At 39.2% G+C, this 19,590-nt stretch overlaps 2 protein-coding genes across 4 annotated transcripts in view; one reads left to right on the forward strand and one right to left on the reverse strand.

Moving 5' to 3' along the window:
- Positions 1–8,205, forward strand: part of LOC131949706 (arginase-1) — a 30,296-nt gene extending 22,091 nt beyond the window's left edge. For both annotated transcript variants that reach the window (XM_059311570.1, XM_059311569.1), the window contains 5 exons: positions 2,771–2,827; positions 4,277–4,381; positions 4,892–4,968; positions 6,337–6,396; positions 6,564–8,205. In XM_059311570.1, coding sequence (XP_059167553.1) covers positions 2,771–2,827; positions 4,277–4,381; positions 4,892–4,968; positions 6,337–6,396; positions 6,564–6,730 — 466 coding nt within the window. In that variant the 3' untranslated portion in view covers positions 6,731–8,205. The remainder of the gene's footprint in view (positions 1–2,770; positions 2,828–4,276; positions 4,382–4,891; positions 4,969–6,336; positions 6,397–6,563) is intronic.
- Positions 8,206–10,215: 2,010 nt separating this feature from the next.
- LOC131949696 (zinc finger protein OZF-like) lies at positions 10,216–15,362 on the reverse strand. 2 transcript variants are annotated; one of them, XM_059311553.1, is made up of 3 exons: positions 15,309–15,362; positions 14,130–14,296; positions 10,216–13,898 (listed from the first exon to the last, which is right to left on the reverse strand). In XM_059311553.1, the coding sequence occupies exons 2-3, from the start codon at positions 14,217–14,219 to the stop codon at positions 12,540–12,542; spliced, it is 1,449 nt and encodes a 482-aa protein (XP_059167536.1). In that variant the 5' UTR covers positions 14,220–14,296; positions 15,309–15,362; the 3' UTR covers positions 10,216–12,539. The 2 variants fall into 2 exon arrangements, with proteins under 2 accessions (XP_059167536.1, XP_059167535.1); XM_059311552.1 differs by having other exon boundaries at positions 10,216–14,296.
- Positions 15,363–19,590: the final 4,228 nt, after the last annotated feature.

The raw sequence follows: 19,590 nt of genomic DNA on the forward strand, positions 1-19,590 counted from the left end.
ACCTTCTGTGTACCTCACACAATCACAGACTTACCTTCTGTGTACCTCACACAATCACAGACTTACCTTCTGTGTACCTCACACAATCACAGACTTACCTTCTGTGTACCTCACACAATCACAGACGTACCTTCTGTGTACCTCACACAATCACAGACGTACCTTCTGTGTACCTCACACAATCACAGACGTACCTTCTATGTACCTCACACAATCACAGACTTACCTTCTGTGTACCTCACACAATCACAGACTTACCTTCTGTGTACCTCACACAATCACAGACGTACCTTCTGTGTACCTCACACAATCACAGACTTACCTTCTGTGTACCTCACACAATCACAGACGTACCTTCTGTGTACCTCACACAATCACAGACGTACCTTCTGTGTACCTCACACAATCACAGACGTACCTTCTGTGTACCTCACACAATCACAGACGTACCTTCTGTGTACCTCACACAATCACAGACTTACCTTCTGTGTACCTCACACAATCACAGACTTACCTTCTGTGTACCTCACACAATCACAGATTTACCTTCTGTGTACCTCACACAATCACAGACTTACCTTCTGTGTACCTCACACAATCACAGACGTACCTTCTGTGTACCTCACACAATCACAGACTTACCTTCTGTGTACCTCACACAATCACAGACTTACCTTCTGTGTACCTCACACAATCACAGACTTACCTTCTGTGTACCTCACACAATCACAGACTTACCTTCTGTGTACCTCACACAATCACAGACTTACCTTCTGTGTACCTCACACAATCACAGACGTACCTTCTGTGTACCTCACTCAATCACAGACTTACCTTCTGTGTACCTCACACAATCACAGATTTACCTTCTGTGTACCTCACTCAATCACAGACTTACCTTCTGTGTACCTCACACAATCACAGATTTACCTTCTGTGTACCTCACACAATCACAGACGTACCTTCTGTGTACCTCACACAATCACAGATTTACCTTCTGTGTACCTCACTCAATCACAGACTTACCTTCTGTGTACCTCACACAATCACAGATTTACCTTCTGTGTACCTCACACAATCACAGACTTACCTTCTGTGTACCTCACACAATCACAGATTTACCTTCTGTGTACCTCACACAATCACAGATTTACCTTCTGTGTACCTCACTCAATCACAGATTTACCTTCTGTGTACCTCACTCAATCACAGATTTACCTTCTGTGTACCTCACACAATCACAGACTTACCTTCTGTGTACCTCACACAATCACAGATTTACCTTCTGTGTACCTCACACAATCACAGATTTACCTTCTGTGTACCTCACACAATCACAGATTTACCTTCTGTGTACCTCACTCAATCACAGACTTACCTTCTGTGTACCTCACACAATCACAGATTTACCTTCTGTGTACCTCACACAATCACAGACGTACCTTCTGTGTACCTCACACAATCACAGATTTACCTTCTGTGTACCTCACACAATCACAGACGTACCTTCTGTGTACCTCACACAATCACAGACTTACCTTCTGTGTACCTCACACAATCACAGACTTACCTTCTGTGTACCTCACACAATCACAGACTTACCTTCTGTGTACCTCACACAATCACAGACTTACCTTCTGTGTACCTCACACAATCACAGACTTACCTTCTGTGTACCTCACACAATCACAGACGTACCTTCTGTGTACCTCACACAATCACAGACGTACCTTCTGTGTACCTCACACAATCACAGATTTACCTTCTGTGTACCTCACACAATCACAGACTTACCTTCTGTGTACCTCACACAATCACAGATTTACCTTCTGTGTACCTCACACAATCACAGACGTACCTTCTGTGTACCTCACACAATCACAGATTTACCTTCTGTGTACCTCACACAATCACAGACTTACCTTCTGTGTACCTCACACAATCACAGACGTACCTTCTGTGTACCTCACACAATCACAGACGTACCTTCTGTGTACCTCACACAATCACAGACGTACCTTCTGTGTACCTCACACAATCACAGACGTACCTTCTGTGTACCTCACACAATCACAGACTTACCTTCTGTGTACCTCACACAATCACAGACTTACCTTCTGTGTACCTCACACAATCACAGACTTACCTTCTGTGTACCTCACACAATCACAGATTTACCTTCTGTGTACCTCACACAATCACAGACTTACCTTCTGTGTACCTCACACAATCACAGACTTACCTTCTGTGTACCTCACACAATCACAGACTTACCTTCTGTGTACCTCACACAATCACAGACGTACCTTCTGTGTACCTCACACAATCACAGACGTACCTTCTGTGTACCTCACACAATCACAGACTTACCTTCTGTGTACCTCACACAATCACAGACTTACCTTCTGTGTACCTCACACAATCACAGATTTACCTTCTGTGTACCTCACACAATCACAGACGTACCTTCTGTGTACCTCACACAATCACAGACTTACCTTCTGTGTACCTCACACAATCACAGACTTACCTTCTGTGTACCTCACACAATCACAGATTTACCTTCTGTGTACCTCACACAATCACAGACTTACCTTCTGTGTACCTCACACAATCACAGACTTACCTTCTGTGTACCTCACACAATCACAGACGTACCTTCTGTGTACCTCACACAATCACAGATTTACCTTCTGTGTACCTCACACAATCACAGACTTACCTTCTGTGTACCTCACACAATCACAGACTTACCTTTTGTTTTCTACAGCATCTCATCACGTGACCTGGTCTACATTGCCCTCAGGGACGTTGACCCCGGGGAGAGGTAACGTATTTTACACGTACTTTTGTTTCAGGGGCGGGTTCAACAAGTGCGGGTTCAACAGGGGCGGGTTTACCAGAGGTGGGTTATGCAGGGGCGGGTTATACAGGGGCGGGTTCAAGAGGGGCGGGTTCAAGAGGGGCGGGTTCAACAGGGGCGGATTCAACAGGGGCGGGTTCAACAGAGGCGGGTTCAACAGAGGCGAGTTCAACAGGGGCGGGTTCAACAGAGGCGGGTTTACCAGAGGTGGGTTATGCAGGGGCGGGTTATACAGGGGCGGGTTCAAGAGGGGCGGGTTCAAGAGGGGCGGGTTCAACAGGGGCGGATTCAACAGGGGCGGGTTCAACAGAGGCGGGTTCAACAGAGGCGAGTTCAACAGGGGCGGGTTCAACAGAGGCGGGTTTACCAGAGGTGGGTTATGCAGGGGCGGGTTATACAGGGGCGGGTTCAAGAGGGGCGGGTTCAAGAGGGGCGGGTTCAACAGGGGCGGGTTAAACAGGGGCGGGTTCAAGAGGGGCGGGTTCAACAGGGGCGGGTTCAAGAGGGGCGGGTTCAACAGGGGCGGGTTAAACAGGGGCGGGTTCAAGAGGGGCGGGTTCAACAGGGGCGGGTTCAACAGGGGCGGGTTCAACAGAGGCGGGTTCAACAGGGGTGGGTTCAACAGGCGGGTTCAACAGGGCTGGGTTCAACAGGCGGGTTCAACAGGGGCGGTTTCAACAGAGGTGGGTTATACAGGGGCGGGTTAAATAGGGGTGGGTTCACCAGGGGCGGGTTTACCATGGGTGGGGCTAAAGCACAAAGAGGTGGGGTCGCTCCAGACTCTATGTGTTTGTTATGTTATCATCATCTCTTCTTGATCGTGCCCAAAACACATCGGGCAGATGAAGTAGAGTCAGTTTAACTACCACAGCTTACAGGTTGAAAGTGTGGTCAGACTCAGCTCTATACCCAACCGCCTTGGACTGCTCAGGGACGACCTACAGACTCGCCCCCCCCCCCCCCCCTAATAAATAAAAATTGTTTTTAAAAATATATAGAAAATAAATAGGCCTACTTTAAATAGTGTCAACTCCACTCCTCCCCCAATCACTATCCAGTCCCCATCAACTTAAGTTTCAAGCGCCCCCCCCCACCCCCAATTTAAAAATGTCTAAAAGAAACCCTGCTTAGTCAAGTACTAAACTTAAACCCAAATTTCAAAAGAATGTTGTACATCGTTACATACTAATACACGTTGTGGTATGACCTCAGCATGCACATCCTACTATCTCGCTAATTAACCCAATTCCTAATACATTGTTGTATAACTCACCCAGGAAGATTATCAAAGGTCTTGACCGCTGATTAACCTAATTCCTAATACATTGTTATATAACTCACCCAGGAAGATTATCGATGATCTTGATCACTGATTAACCCAATTCCTAATACATTGTTGCCTAACTCACCCAGGAAGATTATCGATGATCTTGGCATCTGCTGCTTCTCCATGCATGAGGTGGACAAATATGGCATCCGTGACGTCCTTGACCGCGCACTGTTTCACGTGGACCCAAGGTCAGAGTTCAAGTGGTGACCTAATTAATGTTATAACGCCATTAAGGGATGCGAATTTAAAAATAAGTGTGTGGGTTCAGACAGGAAGCAAACGGGACCGATTCCCCCCATATTTCTGTATCATTTTAAACAACATATCTACGTAGCTAATAGTTTCGTGGTTGAAATAGTGTGGACGATACCTAGAATTATCAGAGGGATGTTAAAAAAAACCTCAGGTACCTATTTTAGTCCTAATGATCCATAGTGCAGGGGAAGTAGAGTTTATATGTTGTTTGGCTTCGATAAATGAAGGAATGGTGTGGACAGCACTATACCCAGCCGCTTTTAATTTCCCTAACGTGAGTCAGGTACCCATAAGAGCTGGGTGGACTCAACCTCAGGGACGTCCTTCAGACTCGTCCAGACTGATATCCGAACTTGAGACCGATACTCTATGGACATCTCATACTGTTGTGTTATGTAATGTGTGCCGTATCCGTGTAACTCTAGTATCGTTTCTGTCCACAGTGGCAAACGCCCAATCCACCTGAGCTTTGATGTGGACGGTATCGATCCTGAATTTACTCCATCCACAGGAACACCAGGTATCTGAACCAAACTAAATGTTAATGATAACCTGACTATAAACCTAAACTATAACCTGACTATAGCCTGACTATAACTAGACTATAACTAGACTATAACTAGACTATGACTAGACTATAACCTGACTATAACCTGAGCTATTACCTAACTATAACCTGACTGTAACCTTGACATAGTATATTAAAAAATTATAGTCAATTAGATTTTTGCTAATTAACCAACATATTTCATTAGTCATGAACATTCGTAAAAATAAAATAATCTAAATTCCTAATTCGATTGTAATGTTAAGTTAAAGTATCTAGAAAAGATAAGCCTGCGATCATATTGATAATTTTTATCCTTTATTTTCATCCATGATACCGGACAGAACCATCTTGTTTTAGAACCATGGAGATTATGTCAGTCGTGAGCGTGACAGAGGGATAATCTCTATCTTTTAGAACCGTGGCCATACCTGTGACTTAGGGCTGAATCCTAGAGTTTTAGACTCTCCCCCCCCCCCTCCCCCCTCCCTCTCCCCCACACACACACGGTCATATGACTCGTGAGCATGACAAAGGGTTGATCCTAGTTTTGTTTTAGACCCCCCTCCTCCCCCTCTCCCACAGACATCTGTTACTAATGACGACTGCGCTAATTATAGCCCTAAGCACATGTTGCAAAATGTATTGAAAGTAGTTTAAACCATGTGGCCCAGTGTTAACGTAGTCAGTAGATAATTTATTCTTGGATGTTAATATAAGCTGGGCTTAAGACAAACTGTTGTCATGTTGTAGAGTCGTGTCCAATAAAGAGTTGGTTGTATGACGCTAGTCTTTTACTTCAGTCATCCAACATACATACGCTGGATGGCATTATCCAACGTTAATGTGTGCTCGTCCAACACAACATTGCACTAATCATCCAACAAGGTATTGTCGTACGACACAACATATACTCAACACCACCAACTGTATGACATTATACACCCAACACCACCAACTGTATAACACCACATACACAACACCGCGCGACACTGTACGAAACCATTCTTCCAATATTAACTTGCCGTACGACACAACTCATCCACCACCAACTTGCCGTACGACACAACATACTTAACACCAACTTGCCGTACGACACCACTCATACAAAACCAACTTGTCTTACGACACCATTCATCCAACACCAACTTGCCGTACGACACCACTCATCCAACAACCCTTTGCCGTACGACACCACTCATCCAACACCAACTTGCCGTACAACACAACTCATCCGACACCAACTTGCCGTACAGCACCACTCATCCAACGCTAACTTGCCGTACAACACAACTCATCCAACAACCCTTTGCCGTACGACACTCACCTTTGTTTCCCCAGTACCTGGAGGTTTAACCATGCGTGAAGCCAACTACATCGCCGAAGAGATCTGCCTCACAGGTATTCTACGTCATTCTAATTACACACCAATTAAATTTTTAATTAACTTTATTTTTAGTTATACCATAAACCATATCTTGGGATAATAAAATAAGAATATATCAATCTTTAATACTTGTTGTAAACACGCAGTTAAACTCTATATTTAAAATGCCATGTTAATGTAGGTCGTCTGTCTGTCGTTGACATTGCGGAAGTGAACCCCCTGCTGAGTCAACATGTCAAGGATGGAGCCGAGAAGACGGCGTCCAACACCGTGCAGCTCATCACCAAGTTCTTTGGGCGGAAGCGACAGGGCAACTACCCAGAGGGCTACAGGATCCCCCTGCCCTGAGGTCACTTCCCAGTGGCGTCATACCCCTGTGATGATTTTAGTTCTGACGTCATTAACCTGGTGAGAAATGAAACTGACGTCATGAACATTTTGAGAATTTTTGTAATATTTTTGTAAATTCCAAATTTGGAAGAAGAAGAAAAACGAACACATTTCACAGCGTGATTTTTCTGTTTTTAATTTTAAAAAAGGCAGTGATTTTTTGTTAGAAGTGCTTTAATTTTTTATATACGCAGCTTTTTTATACTGAATTTAAAATGTAAATTTTTTTCATAAGGTATTTTTTGTAGCCTACATACATATTTTCCCATTATTTAAATAATTTCAAATTTAAGAAAGTGGGTTTTTTTTCTTTTAATTTTTGGAAAGTTGTTAATTTTGCAAATATTTTTTTTTAATATTTACCGCAATTGAATTATAAATTACATTTAAAAAAATAATTAATTACTGATTCCCCTGTACGTGCAAGTAATGGCCCTTTTTGGAATAAGATACTGATATAGCTGCAAGGGAAACAACCGTTGATGCTTTTACAACACTTATCATCAATGATTCCTTTAAAAAAATAAGTGTTTCCCTACATTTTGTTATTAGTAAATTAGGTGTTTATTCACAAGTTTCATTAATACATTATTTTTTTTATTAAGTTACAATACCTGATGTAGTCCTTAAGTTGAAACAGTTGTTTTAATTTGTTTTACCAGTTTTCACCAAATCATACCCATGTGATACATTCACCCAACTATACCTATGTGATATATGTATAGCATAAAGTGTGATTTATTTTTTAGATACATTTTATACGCTTCATTTTTAGAGCTGTTATTTTTGTTTTTATGCAGAGATTTTAAATCTTGCAAAAAGAAATATCACTTGGAAATCTTTAGATTTTACCCTGTAAAAATGGATGCTATCCTAAAATGTATACAAGAGTAACATACATCCGGTTGATTTAAACTGTTTAAACTTAATTCTTTCCAGAAAATAATATTTTTTTGTTCATCATTCCTGAACTAACAAATTCGTTTATATCTTTATGATAAGAAGTTTGTTAATGATTTTAGTCATCAAGAAAATAGTTTACATTTACCAAACACTTTTTTGTGTTTGACATCGGGAAAAATAAAAAGTTAATTTCTAATTATTTACCTATTAATTTTTTAGATAATTATTTTTAATATACATTTTTAAATTCACTCAATAACTAACTTCATGTTAAATCAGTTTAGTGAATACTTAATTAGCAACAAAATTAAATGTGGACACCATTTTAAAAACAAATTATAAAACACCAATAGAAAATATGTGATCTGTCTTTTAAGGAAACATTTTTTTTTTAAATTTGATCATTGAACACTCAAGAGCTAAGAAATATAATCATGGCAGCTTTAAAATTAAAAAGTTTATTAGAACATTTCCATTTTGTTTATATTGTTATGAAATGAAAAGTTCAATAAATACCGGTGATACAAAAGTCTGTGTTGGATTTGAAGGTTATGTAATACGGTTTTGTCGATAGGGTTGTCCATGACATTAAGTACCTGAGGTAGTTGTATGGGTGTGTGTGTGTGGGGGGGGGGGGTACTTTTAAAAGACATACTGTTACTGTTACTGCCAGGCTACTCTCCAACCGCACCCCAGAAATTTTAAGTGTCCCGGAAAAAAGCGCAAACAGAAAAAAGCGCAAACAGAAAAAAGCGCACACAGAAAAAAGTGCAAACAGAAAAATGAGTACAACGAAAAATGCGCTATATGGACTGCTGTAAGAGTGTCGTGTTTGATCACGTGATCTACTACCATTTAAAGCGTATCAATACCATGTGCATTTCCATCACCGCGATAATCACTTTACACAATGCCTATTATTATTTTTTGTTCAATAATTATTCAACTACTATTCTCGTATAAAGAAACATAAAACTATCCTTGATATCGAAATTACACAAAGTATCTCTCACATTCTCCCTAGTCCAAACTACCTAGCTTGCATACCATTAAACTACCAGTTCTTATGGTAAAACTTCACTCTCTTTCATCCGCGTCATCAAACATGCATTCGACACATATTTTGCAACAACATTCATTCCCATCAAAATACCCTGATAAAACACACATCATAACATTAACAATGATGTATTTAATATTATTTCATCATGACGCACCTACCTACCTACCCACCCACCTAGTGTGTAAGATTTTTTGCCACCTTAATTAATTAAATATCAATGGGGGCACAAAATGGATAGTTCGTCCAGGAAAGGGTCGCAACGCATCTGAAACCCATAGTAAAGAAATCAGGGTAAGTTAATAATAACATAAAATATAATGGGCGTTACAACACACACAGTAAGTAGTACCCTTAGAGCAGGGGTCTCCAAACTACGGCCCGCACGCCGGATGCGGCCCACGATGTCCTCTCATCCGGCCCGTGGAGATCTTTTTGTCCACGGAAAAAAACGTTTGTTGGTGATGGCTGAGGAACTTTGCCCAGAAAAATCAAAGACATGCCTAGAAGAAACTGGCCCCCGAACTGAAATTTGATCAGTGTTTCTTCCAGACTTTTTTCTCCGGGGGGGCACTTGAAATCTTCGGGGGGGCGGTAAACTTTCTTCGGGGGGGCGGACACTGTTAAAAGTATATATTTTCTATATAAATTATATAAATTTCATTTCGTTCGGGGGGGCGGTAAAAATTGTTCGGGGGGGGGGGCTTTGCCCCCCCGAAGAGATGCCTGAAAGAAACTCTGAATTTGATAGGTAATGCGGCCCTCGGACTGAAAAGTTTGGAGACCCCTGCCTTAGAGAATAAAATAATAATATGGCCTGTACAGAACTAGCTCTGTAGTTCAGAACTTGGGCTTGACTTGCGAACAAAAGGAGGCGTGGTTTGGGATATCGACCAATAGGAATGTAAGTAGCTTGAAAACGTCTCGCGCAGCGAAGCTAGGCCGATTGTTCTCGACACTAGCCCCCTCTACATCCAGTAGCAAGCCACGGTACGCCTATCCTGGGTTGTAAGAAAGACAACCCAAACAACGCGAGCCCATTCACTTTCTGTTTCTTTCAGGCATCTTTTCGAGGGGTGGGGAAGGGGGGGGGGGGCCTATCCCCCCACACACATCACCTTAAATATAATAAACTGTCAATTTCTTTCAGCAAAGTTCATTTACGAGTATTTTAGGTATCAGAGTTAAAAACAATCGAAAGCTGTGTGTAAAACACTGCAGAAGTATTTTTTTGCGTCAGGGGAGATTATTCAATAAATTAAATACTTACTAAAAATACAGTGTTCTTTCCCTTGAAATTAGAAAGCATTATTGGATCAATTTGGTAGAAATGTAAAAAGGTTTAAAATTAAAATAATTTCTAAAAAATCTTTAAGGCTTGTTTTTTTTTTTTTTTAAATGCTGGGACAAATATAAAAATAGGCATAAACATTTTAATAAATTTAAAATGCAAGTTTAAAAAAATAACAATAAAATAACAATCACAATGTAGGAGAAAGCAATTAATACTCATAATCTTAGGATATGAAGTGAAACAGCATTGGAAAAATGAAAATTGTAGTAGAAGCTTTGGTGTATTTTTTTTTGACTATCATAGACTTGGTGGACTGTGTGTGAACTATTTTAAACTCTGTGTCTTTCAACACTGTTCTTGCATGATGTAGGTGTTCACTGATTGTTGCACCTACAGTCTTGTTTTAATATGCTTTTGGAATAGATTTGTGGATATCTGCAGAGGTTGTGGAATAGATTTGTGGATATCTGTAGAGGTTGTGGAGATTTGTGGATATCTGTAGTGGTTGTGAAATAGATTTGTGGATATCTGTAGAAGTTGAGTAGATTTGTGGATATCCATAGAGGTTGCGGAGTAGATTTGTGGATACCCATAGAGGTTGTGGAGTAGATTTGTGGATATCCATAGAGGTTGTGGAGTAGATTTGTGGATATCCATAGAGGTTGTGGAGTAGATTTGTGGATATCCATAGAGGTTGTGGAGTAGATTTGTGGATATCCATAGAGGTTGTGGAGTAGATTTGTGGATATCCATAGAGGTTGTGGAGTAGATTTGTGGATATCCATAGAGGTTGTGGAGTAGATTTGTGGATATCCATAGAGGTTGTGGATTAGATTTGTGGATATCCATAGAGGTTGTGGAGTAGATTTGTGGATATCCATAGAGGTTGTGGAGTAGATTTGTGGATATCCATAGAGGTTGTGGAGTAGATTTGTGGATATCCATAGAGGTTGTGGAGTAGATTTGTGGATATCCATAGAGGTTGTGGAGTAGATTTGTGGATATCCATAGAGGTTGTAAAGTAGATTTGTGAATATCCATAGAGGTTGTGGAGTAGATTTGTGGATATTTGTAGAGGTTGTAAAGTAGATTTGTGGATATCTATAGCTGATACAATAGCAAGAAATAATTTCTTAATCTTATCATATTTTCTGCACTAGAGGTACTATCTTATTACCTTTCTCACTCTTGTCTGTTTCTCTGTCTATCTATCTATCTAATTGTGTGTGTATGTAAAAATGTATATACACATGTAATTAAGCAAATAATATAGACATGTATACTATAGTAATAGTTCAAACTAGGCAGAAAAAAGTATTACAGTCAGTAACCCAAGTATGTTTAAATTCCCATTTTCAAAAAAGCTAAAAGAGTAGAAAAAAATTAAAATAAAGTAATAAGAACAGTAGCACAATGTTCTTTAGGCAAAAATCAAAATACTTTATATGTGATCACATACTGCAATAACAGATATAAAAAAGTAAAGTTTCCCTTTCAAACCTGACGGTCTATGGGGCAAGTGAAGTAGAGTTCACTTGTTTCTGTGACCTCGGCATATGAAGAGATAGTGTGGTCAGCACTATGCCCAGCCGCCTTTACTTTCCCTAACGTGAGTTAGGTACCCATTAGAGTTGGGTGGACTCAGGGACGGTCTACTGACTGTAACCCGGATTTGAACTCGAGACTTACATGCCAGCAGTCCAGCTCTCTACCGCTAGACCACTCCGTCTCATAATATCAGATATACATTTGTAATATTAATAATGAGAGCAAACTTACACAATATGTACGTACACTTGTAACGTACATGAGTGATAATTTTTCTATAAAAATAACATACAAAGAACAGGACTAGTTATCAGTTCAAAAAACTTTCTATATAAAAAAATGTTACATACAAGGCAGGTGTAAAGTTAAAAACAAGAAAGATTTTTTTAATCAACAACATAAGGAGGCCTATTTACATTTCTTCTGGTTAAGGTTTATAAGTTGTTATTTTTTAAACAAAATAAAAAACCTTTTCTTACTGGACCTGATGCAAAAACAAAATATTTACACTGAGATGGTGTCACACTAGTTACAGTAAATGGTTTATGACCCAAACTTAATGAAACGTTTATAATGTGTCATCAGCCTAGCCCAAAACCCTAAACACACGCCTAACCCTAGGTATAAACTTAACCTAAGTAAAACTTAATACTTAACAAACCTAACCCAGGGCAAAAACCTAGACAGGAATAAATCTAACTCTACAATAAACCTAACCCTAGTAATCAACCCAAGTCAGAAACCTAACCCTCTACATTTCACTGGTGAACATGGCAAGTATCTATACCACAATATGTGATTTATCAATTATTACATGTAATACTGTAAACATGATAATTAACAATCTGGCAATAATTCTCCAAGAAATTTTTATCCTCAGCGCTGGAGTCTAATCCATTTAAAATGTGTAAAAAAAATTTTCATTTAAAAGTCAGACTATCACAGCCCCATTTATTTTTTTACTATTTTTTAGACAACACATTTCTTTTCCCGTGTTGAGCTTTCATGTGTCGGTTCAGTGATTTCCTATGTGAGAAAAGAATGTTACACACATCACAACTAAACTTGACACCAGAGTGGATGTGCTTGTGGTCCCACAACCTCTTCCTGCGGGAAAATCCTATCCCACATACAGGACACTGGAATACCTTTTCATCTTTGTGCGTTGCCTGATGCACTTTTAAATCCTCTCTGTCAGTGAATGATGCGGGACAAAGCCCACACGTGCGAGTTTTTTGTTCATGCACACGCAGATGTCTTTTGAGATGAAACTTCCTTTTAAAAAATGCAAAACAGATGGGGCATTTATGATTCCTACTCTCCTTACTTTTGTCACTGTGTTTCCTTCTTTTATGAATAGCTAAGGCAGAAGGAAAGAAAAATCCTTTATCACAGGCATCGCACTGGTAGGGTTTTTCCCCAGAATGTTTGCTTAAATGTAAGTCAAGAAATATATCACAACTAAAATGTTGATCGCAGTGCAGACATTTTAACGGTTTAAGGTGCGTGTTGAGGTGCTTGGATAAGTTGTTCAAACGAGGCGACGCCCACCCACACATTTCACATTTATAAGGTCTGATACCACTGTGTTCCCGGACATGTCTCTTGATTGACGTGGTGTCTTTAAAAGATTTCCCGCAAATGTGACACAAAACAACTTGTTTTGAGTGTAGTTTAACATGATGTCTTAACTTGTGGGCATTCTGACACTCTTTACCGCACTGCGCACAGTTAAAAACCTGAAGCTTGTCAGTTTTGTGCAGTTTGGAAACATGTTTTCTTAAGCTCCGAATATGGATATAATTCTTTGGACAAATGGCACACTCGTAAGGACGTTCACTGTGAAATCGCAAGTGCCGCAAGAAATCGGTTCTCTGCTTAAATCTATGGTAACACATATTACATGCTAAAAAAATTTCACTTAAATGAGTTTGTGAATGAGCTATAAACTTACATTTTTCGTTGAAGCTGCTATGGCAAATGTTGCAAGTAAGCTGAGTATTGTGAATGCTTGTATGCGATATGTAATCTTCATTACATAAAAACTGCCCTTGGCATTCAATACAAGTATAAACTTTATCTGCAGTGTGTAGCCTTAGATGATGTGACATGTTATGTAATCCCACACACTTTGCATTACATAAACAACAAGTAGACCCTGAGGTATATTTTGTGAGAGAGAACTTCAAAGAAAGATGTAAATTATTACCACTTTGGAAATAACTGATAAACCCACCTTCAAAAAAATGAGGTAGAGGTGGAAATAATAAATCTTCTAAATTATCTTTTGAATCTTCAGCTTTGATAGATACATTATTAATCTGTAAGAGAGATGAAGAGAAAACGGAATTCATTGCCCTGTCAATAAAACTTCTCTGGTGAAAATCTGAATTAACTGCATCATGATTTTCAGATAATGCCTTGCTCAAAGCATCTTGTTGCTTGCTTAAGTCTTTGACAGAAATTCCATCAAAGGGTTCACTTTTAATATTAGAAGAGTTGTCTAAATGTTGAATGTTATCAGTTGTATCACACTGACTATCACTACTCACACTTAATTCGCTTTCTGTAGAACTATTAAAATGATCTGTTATTGGCTTCTGTTTTGAAGGATTCAAACGTGATCTTAATGTGTAAGGCATTCTTTAGAAGACTGGACTGTAAAAGTAATTTATCTTCTCTTTGCTTCATCTATTCTTGTTTCTGGTATCCAAAAAACCTGAAATATAGCAAATCTCACGGTTAATGTGGGTAGCCAAGACAATAGCAAAAATTGCTTGCACTTCTAGTTCTAGCATAGAAATTAAGTCTACTTCTGAATGAAAATGAACATGCAATATCTGCATATGACCAAAAACAAAATACAGCTACAATATACATGCTTTTGAAATTTTAAGAAATTACTATGCCCTACAGACATGCTGAAATATCATATGCTAAAGCACTACAGCACATCAGTCTAGAATGGGGTTAATAATTGTATGTTAGTTAATGAGATTTATCAGGTTTTAAATTTTGTTTCTTTTAACAGACCAAAACTCAGTACACTGACGCTAACTTAAAACTAGCAACTAGGTATTGGAGTAATAAATTAGTCTATATATGTAGCTTCATTAGAATAAGAAATCAGTTAACATTTGTTTGCCTCAGCCTATTTGTGAGTATTTAATACCTATTAAATTAATATTATTTATTTATATTTAATAATTAATTAAAATAAAAACTTAGTAAAATCATTCGTTTGAGCTTCATGTAGTGCGCAGTCAGAGCTACTTCATTTAGACTAAACTTTAAACTTCTACTCTTAGTTTTCTTAGTAATACTAGTAGACTAGTCTAGTCTTCTTACACTAAACTAAGGCCTAAGATTGCCTAAGAAGGGGAAAAATGACTAGCTACTAGATTTCTAGATCTTAATCTAGTAGTAGCTAGCATCATTCTATAATCTATAATCTATGGGTAATGGGTAGCTACTAGAACTATCTAGGACTAGGTACGGTGTACTCAGTACAGTCGTTTTACTAAGTAAAGTAAGTAGTAAGTAGAAGTACTCAAAACTCAGCAGACTGTTACTAGTGTGTGTTACTCGACTAGTGTTACCACTGTTACCAGATGCGGCAACGGACTTGATATTTTTAAATATTTTAAAAGAGTTGCTTAGCCTTGGAGTTCTATAATTAAAAAACGTAAAGCTCATCATATCAAAAAAAAAAATAAGATTTTATGTATTACTCGTCATTAGGAATCTAGTAGTAAGGCCCTAGTAATTTTTAATATACTTATAATTTTATAATAACTTAGGCCTATGTCTTATAATAATAAGTATTTTATAGTGCCTAAGTAAATCAGGAAACAAAACGTAAAGAACATTGAGAGTACCGGTTCTTGGATTTACCAAAACCCGAAAACAAAATATCGTCTACGTTTAATTAAGCAACATTACGTGTTTGACCTCTAATTTTATTCACTGTTGCTTTTAGTAGGCTACAATTTTTTTTAAATCTCAGCTAATTAAACATACATAAAGTCGTATTTTTCAATTAATATATAAACCGGACGACATAATTTAAATTTTTAACGTAAAGGGCCTACCACACAGGAAAATAAAACAAAACAAAAAATTGTGTTATGAATAGAGAAGAAACAAATTTACACTTGGCCTATGGCCTAGATCAGGGGTCTCCAAACTTTTCAGTCCGAGGGCCGCATTAACTATCAAATTTCAGTTCGGGGGCCAGTTTCTTCCAGGCATGTCGTGATTTTTCTGAGCAAAGTTCCTCAGCCATCTCCAACAAACGTTTATTTCCGTGGACAAAAAGTTCTCCACGGGCCGGATGATAGGACCTCGCGGGCCGCATTCGGCCCGCGGGCCGTAGTTTGGAGACCCCTGGCCTAGATCTATATATTTATTTATTATACGTTTTAAAAGTAAATTGTCCGCGTATTTTGAAGATTTTCCACTTCTTGATACTACAAATTAAATAAATATATAGATCTAGGCCATAGGCCAAGTGTAAATCGAATGTACATGGAAAATATATACTTTTACCAGTGCCCCCCCTCCACTCACACACACACATCCCGAGAGAAAAAATAATATAGGCCTACCTACATTTGGAATCTGAAAAGTGGTGAAAACTGAATAGCAGCGATTTCTTATGTGTAGCAAGGTCTAAATGATGTTAAAGCGGCAAAGACAAGCACTAGTTACATACTAAAGCATAGTTAGGCACATATAATCAATTTTTCTTCCACAATTTTTTCAGAATTTTAGGAGGAGGGGGCGGGGGGCAGAGTGCAGACTAAAAATTTCGTTGGGGGGGGGGGGCGGACACGATTAAAAGTAAATATTTTTCTATATAAATTCCATTTCCCTTCGGGTTGGGGGTGGGGGCTCAGCTCCCACCACCCCCCAACCTCACTCCCCGAAGAGATGCCTGGAAGAAACACTGTATATAATATAATGTAGGCTTTATATGACCATATTGTTACGAAGTGAGATGAGGCCACGGTCGACACTAGAAGGACAATGTGCACGTAGGACGATCCAATACAAATAAAGACAGGGTGGCGTTGATTCATTTAACTGTAGTGTTTATATACACAACGAACACGACTATATCGAAGACGACAGTCGACGATATCCACAGGCTAACAACTGGCTTAAACTATTTCCCCTAACAACAAAAACCTGCTCCGAAACTTTTATTAATATAAAACAGTGTTTCTTCCAGAATTTTTCTCCGGGAAGAGGGAGGGGGATGCAAATCGAAAGTTTGAGGTGGGGGTGCAAATCGAAAGTTTGAGGGGGGTGCAAATCACAAGTTTGAGGGGGGGGGGGGGTTGCAAATCGAAAGCTTGTCCCCGGGTAAAAATTGGAACCCCCCCCTTGAGACGATCCTGGCTACGCCACTGTATATATATATATATATATATATATATATATATATATATATATATATATATATATATATATATATACTGTGTAAAAAGTAGGCCATAACTTACATTATAAAGATCTAATTCTAATTTAGACTTTTTTTAGACTAGGCCTAACTCACCTTACTAATCTGTAATTGGAATGTGTAAGTTTCATATTTAGGCCGGGCCTAATTTGCTTATGACAGTCGCTCAGCCTAGCTAATAGACAGCCTTATAGATCTTGAGTATTAGGCCTATAGACAGACTCCAGGCCTACAGAACAAGAGAAAACACTTGCTTGAAGCACAGTGAGATCATTAACACATCACTCTGGATGGGTGTGATGAAATCTAAGGACTAGCTTCATCTGGTGTAGGCATAGTCTGAAACATTGCTAGCCTACGCTAGCAGCGCGAAACTCATTTGGCCGGGGGCAGAAATAAAAGTTGTGTTATTTTAAGAAGAGGGGCGGGCCGGGCTTAGGTAAACAAAGTCAGCTCAGGACACGACGGCGGCTGTCAACGCCATTGGTCGGATTGTTTTGACTGTCTGTGTCAGTGAGCAGCCGGGGGTATTGTTGCTTTCTGACAACTCTCTCAGATTATATAAAAAATTTTTTTAATAAAATAGATGTTGACAGTTTTACAGTAACTAGGGTAAAGTAACTACTCAGACCAGTGGCGTAGCCAGGAATTAATCATAGGGGAGAGGGTTAAACTAGCCCCCCCCCACCTCAGGACACAGTCCTGTCTACGCCACTGCTGACCTCCAGTGTTTCCTCTAGACTTATTTCTCCCGGGGGGAGTGGCTCTCCCCCGCAGAGATTCATGGAAGAAACACTGCTGAACTCGATAGATAGCCTCGATTGCTCGATGCTTCCTCTTCGTGTGGCTCCACATAGAAACAGTTTCAAACAGGCACTTACAAGTGACAACGATATATTGGTGTTACATGTAAGATAGCTGCTTTAAAGTGGTTCTTTTGTCGGGGTGAACAGGTGCTACCATTGACATACACTATTTATCTACTTGGTGTGAGTCCAGTACGAATATATATGGGGGTCATCCATAAATGACGTCACACTGATAGGGAGGAGGGTGGTCCGTAATTTTGTGACGATGTGTGATGTGGGGGAGGGGTTCAGATGTTGCAACGTCACATTTTTGCATTATAAAAAAGCAATGTTAGAATACGAATTTTAGACGTTATTTCGCGTTTTAGATAAATGTTTTAATAAATTATAATAGTTTAGACAAGATTTTAGAAAAATATCGATGTTTAAAAAAAATTCAACCGCAATTTTGAGGGGGGGGGGGGGGTTGTAGGTTGAGGTGTGACGTCATTTTAGGGAGGGGTCCGGCTATTTGTGACGACGTGTGACGGAGGGGGGGGGGGAGGGAAAAAATCGTCAAAAGAAAGCGTGACGTCATTTATGGATGACCCCTCTATCTATCTATCTATCTATCTATCTATCTATCTATCTATCTATCTATCTATCTATCTATCTATCTATCTATCTATCTATCTATCTATCTATCTATCTATCTATCTATCTATCTATCTATCTATCTATCTATCTATCTATCTATCTATCTATCTATCTATCTATCTATCTATCTATCTATCTATCTATCTATCTATCTATCTATCTATATTGTTGTGCATGGGTAAAGTAAAATTTGCCTTTCAAATCTTACGGTCTATGGGGCAAGTGAAGTAGAGTTCACTTGTTTCTGTAGCATGGGTAACGTCAAGAAAATTTACAGGGTGCAAACGGGGGGGGGGGGGGGGGGGGGGTTGGGGGTGCGGGGAATCTTAAACTAAAATTTGTCATGCTTAATAATTAAAGTAAGTTAAAGATAGAAACGTCAAATTCTCTGTGAAAATTTTAAAAGCCATTAGGCCTAAAGCGTACTAATTTTTCTACTTTTGGGTTTTTGGTTCCTCTAATCCGAGCTACGCCCCTGGAAAGCCGTTGGGTCTAACCCAATTTATGAGCGTGGAGTATTTAATATTTTGTTAGATCTAGGAATAACTGGCTACAGTAAACAGCGTGAGCAGGGGGGTGCAGAAGGTTGTGTCAACATTGGAGGGTCGGGGTGTTTCGATGTTTGTTGAGAGAGATCTAGGGCTGTTAAACAATCAGATCTAAGGCTGTTAAACCATTAACATTAGGACTGTTAAACCATAAGAACAAGAAATGTATAACCAACAGATATAGGACTGTTAAACCATTAACATTAGCACTGTTAAGCCATTAGAACAAGACATGTTTAACCAACAGATCTAGGGCTGTTAAACCATTAACATTAGGACTGTTAAACCATAAGAACAAGAAATGTATAACCAACAGATATAGGACTGTTAAACCATTAACATTAGCACTGTTAAGCCATTAGAACAAGACATGTTTAACCAACAGATCTAGGGCTGTTAAACCATCAAAATTAGGATTGTTAAACCATCAGATCCAGAATTGTTAAACCATACTGTTATACCATTAGATCCAGGGCTGTTAAACCATCAGATCCAGGGAAGTTAAACCATTAACATTAGGACTGTTAAACCATTAGAACAAGAAATGTATAACCAA

This window comes from Physella acuta, unplaced genomic scaffold (genome assembly GCF_028476545.2).
Source record: "Physella acuta isolate Inbredline_101_S28 unplaced genomic scaffold, ASM2847654v3 ptg000710l, whole genome shotgun sequence".
NCBI lineage: Eukaryota > Metazoa > Mollusca > Gastropoda > Physidae > Physella > Physella acuta.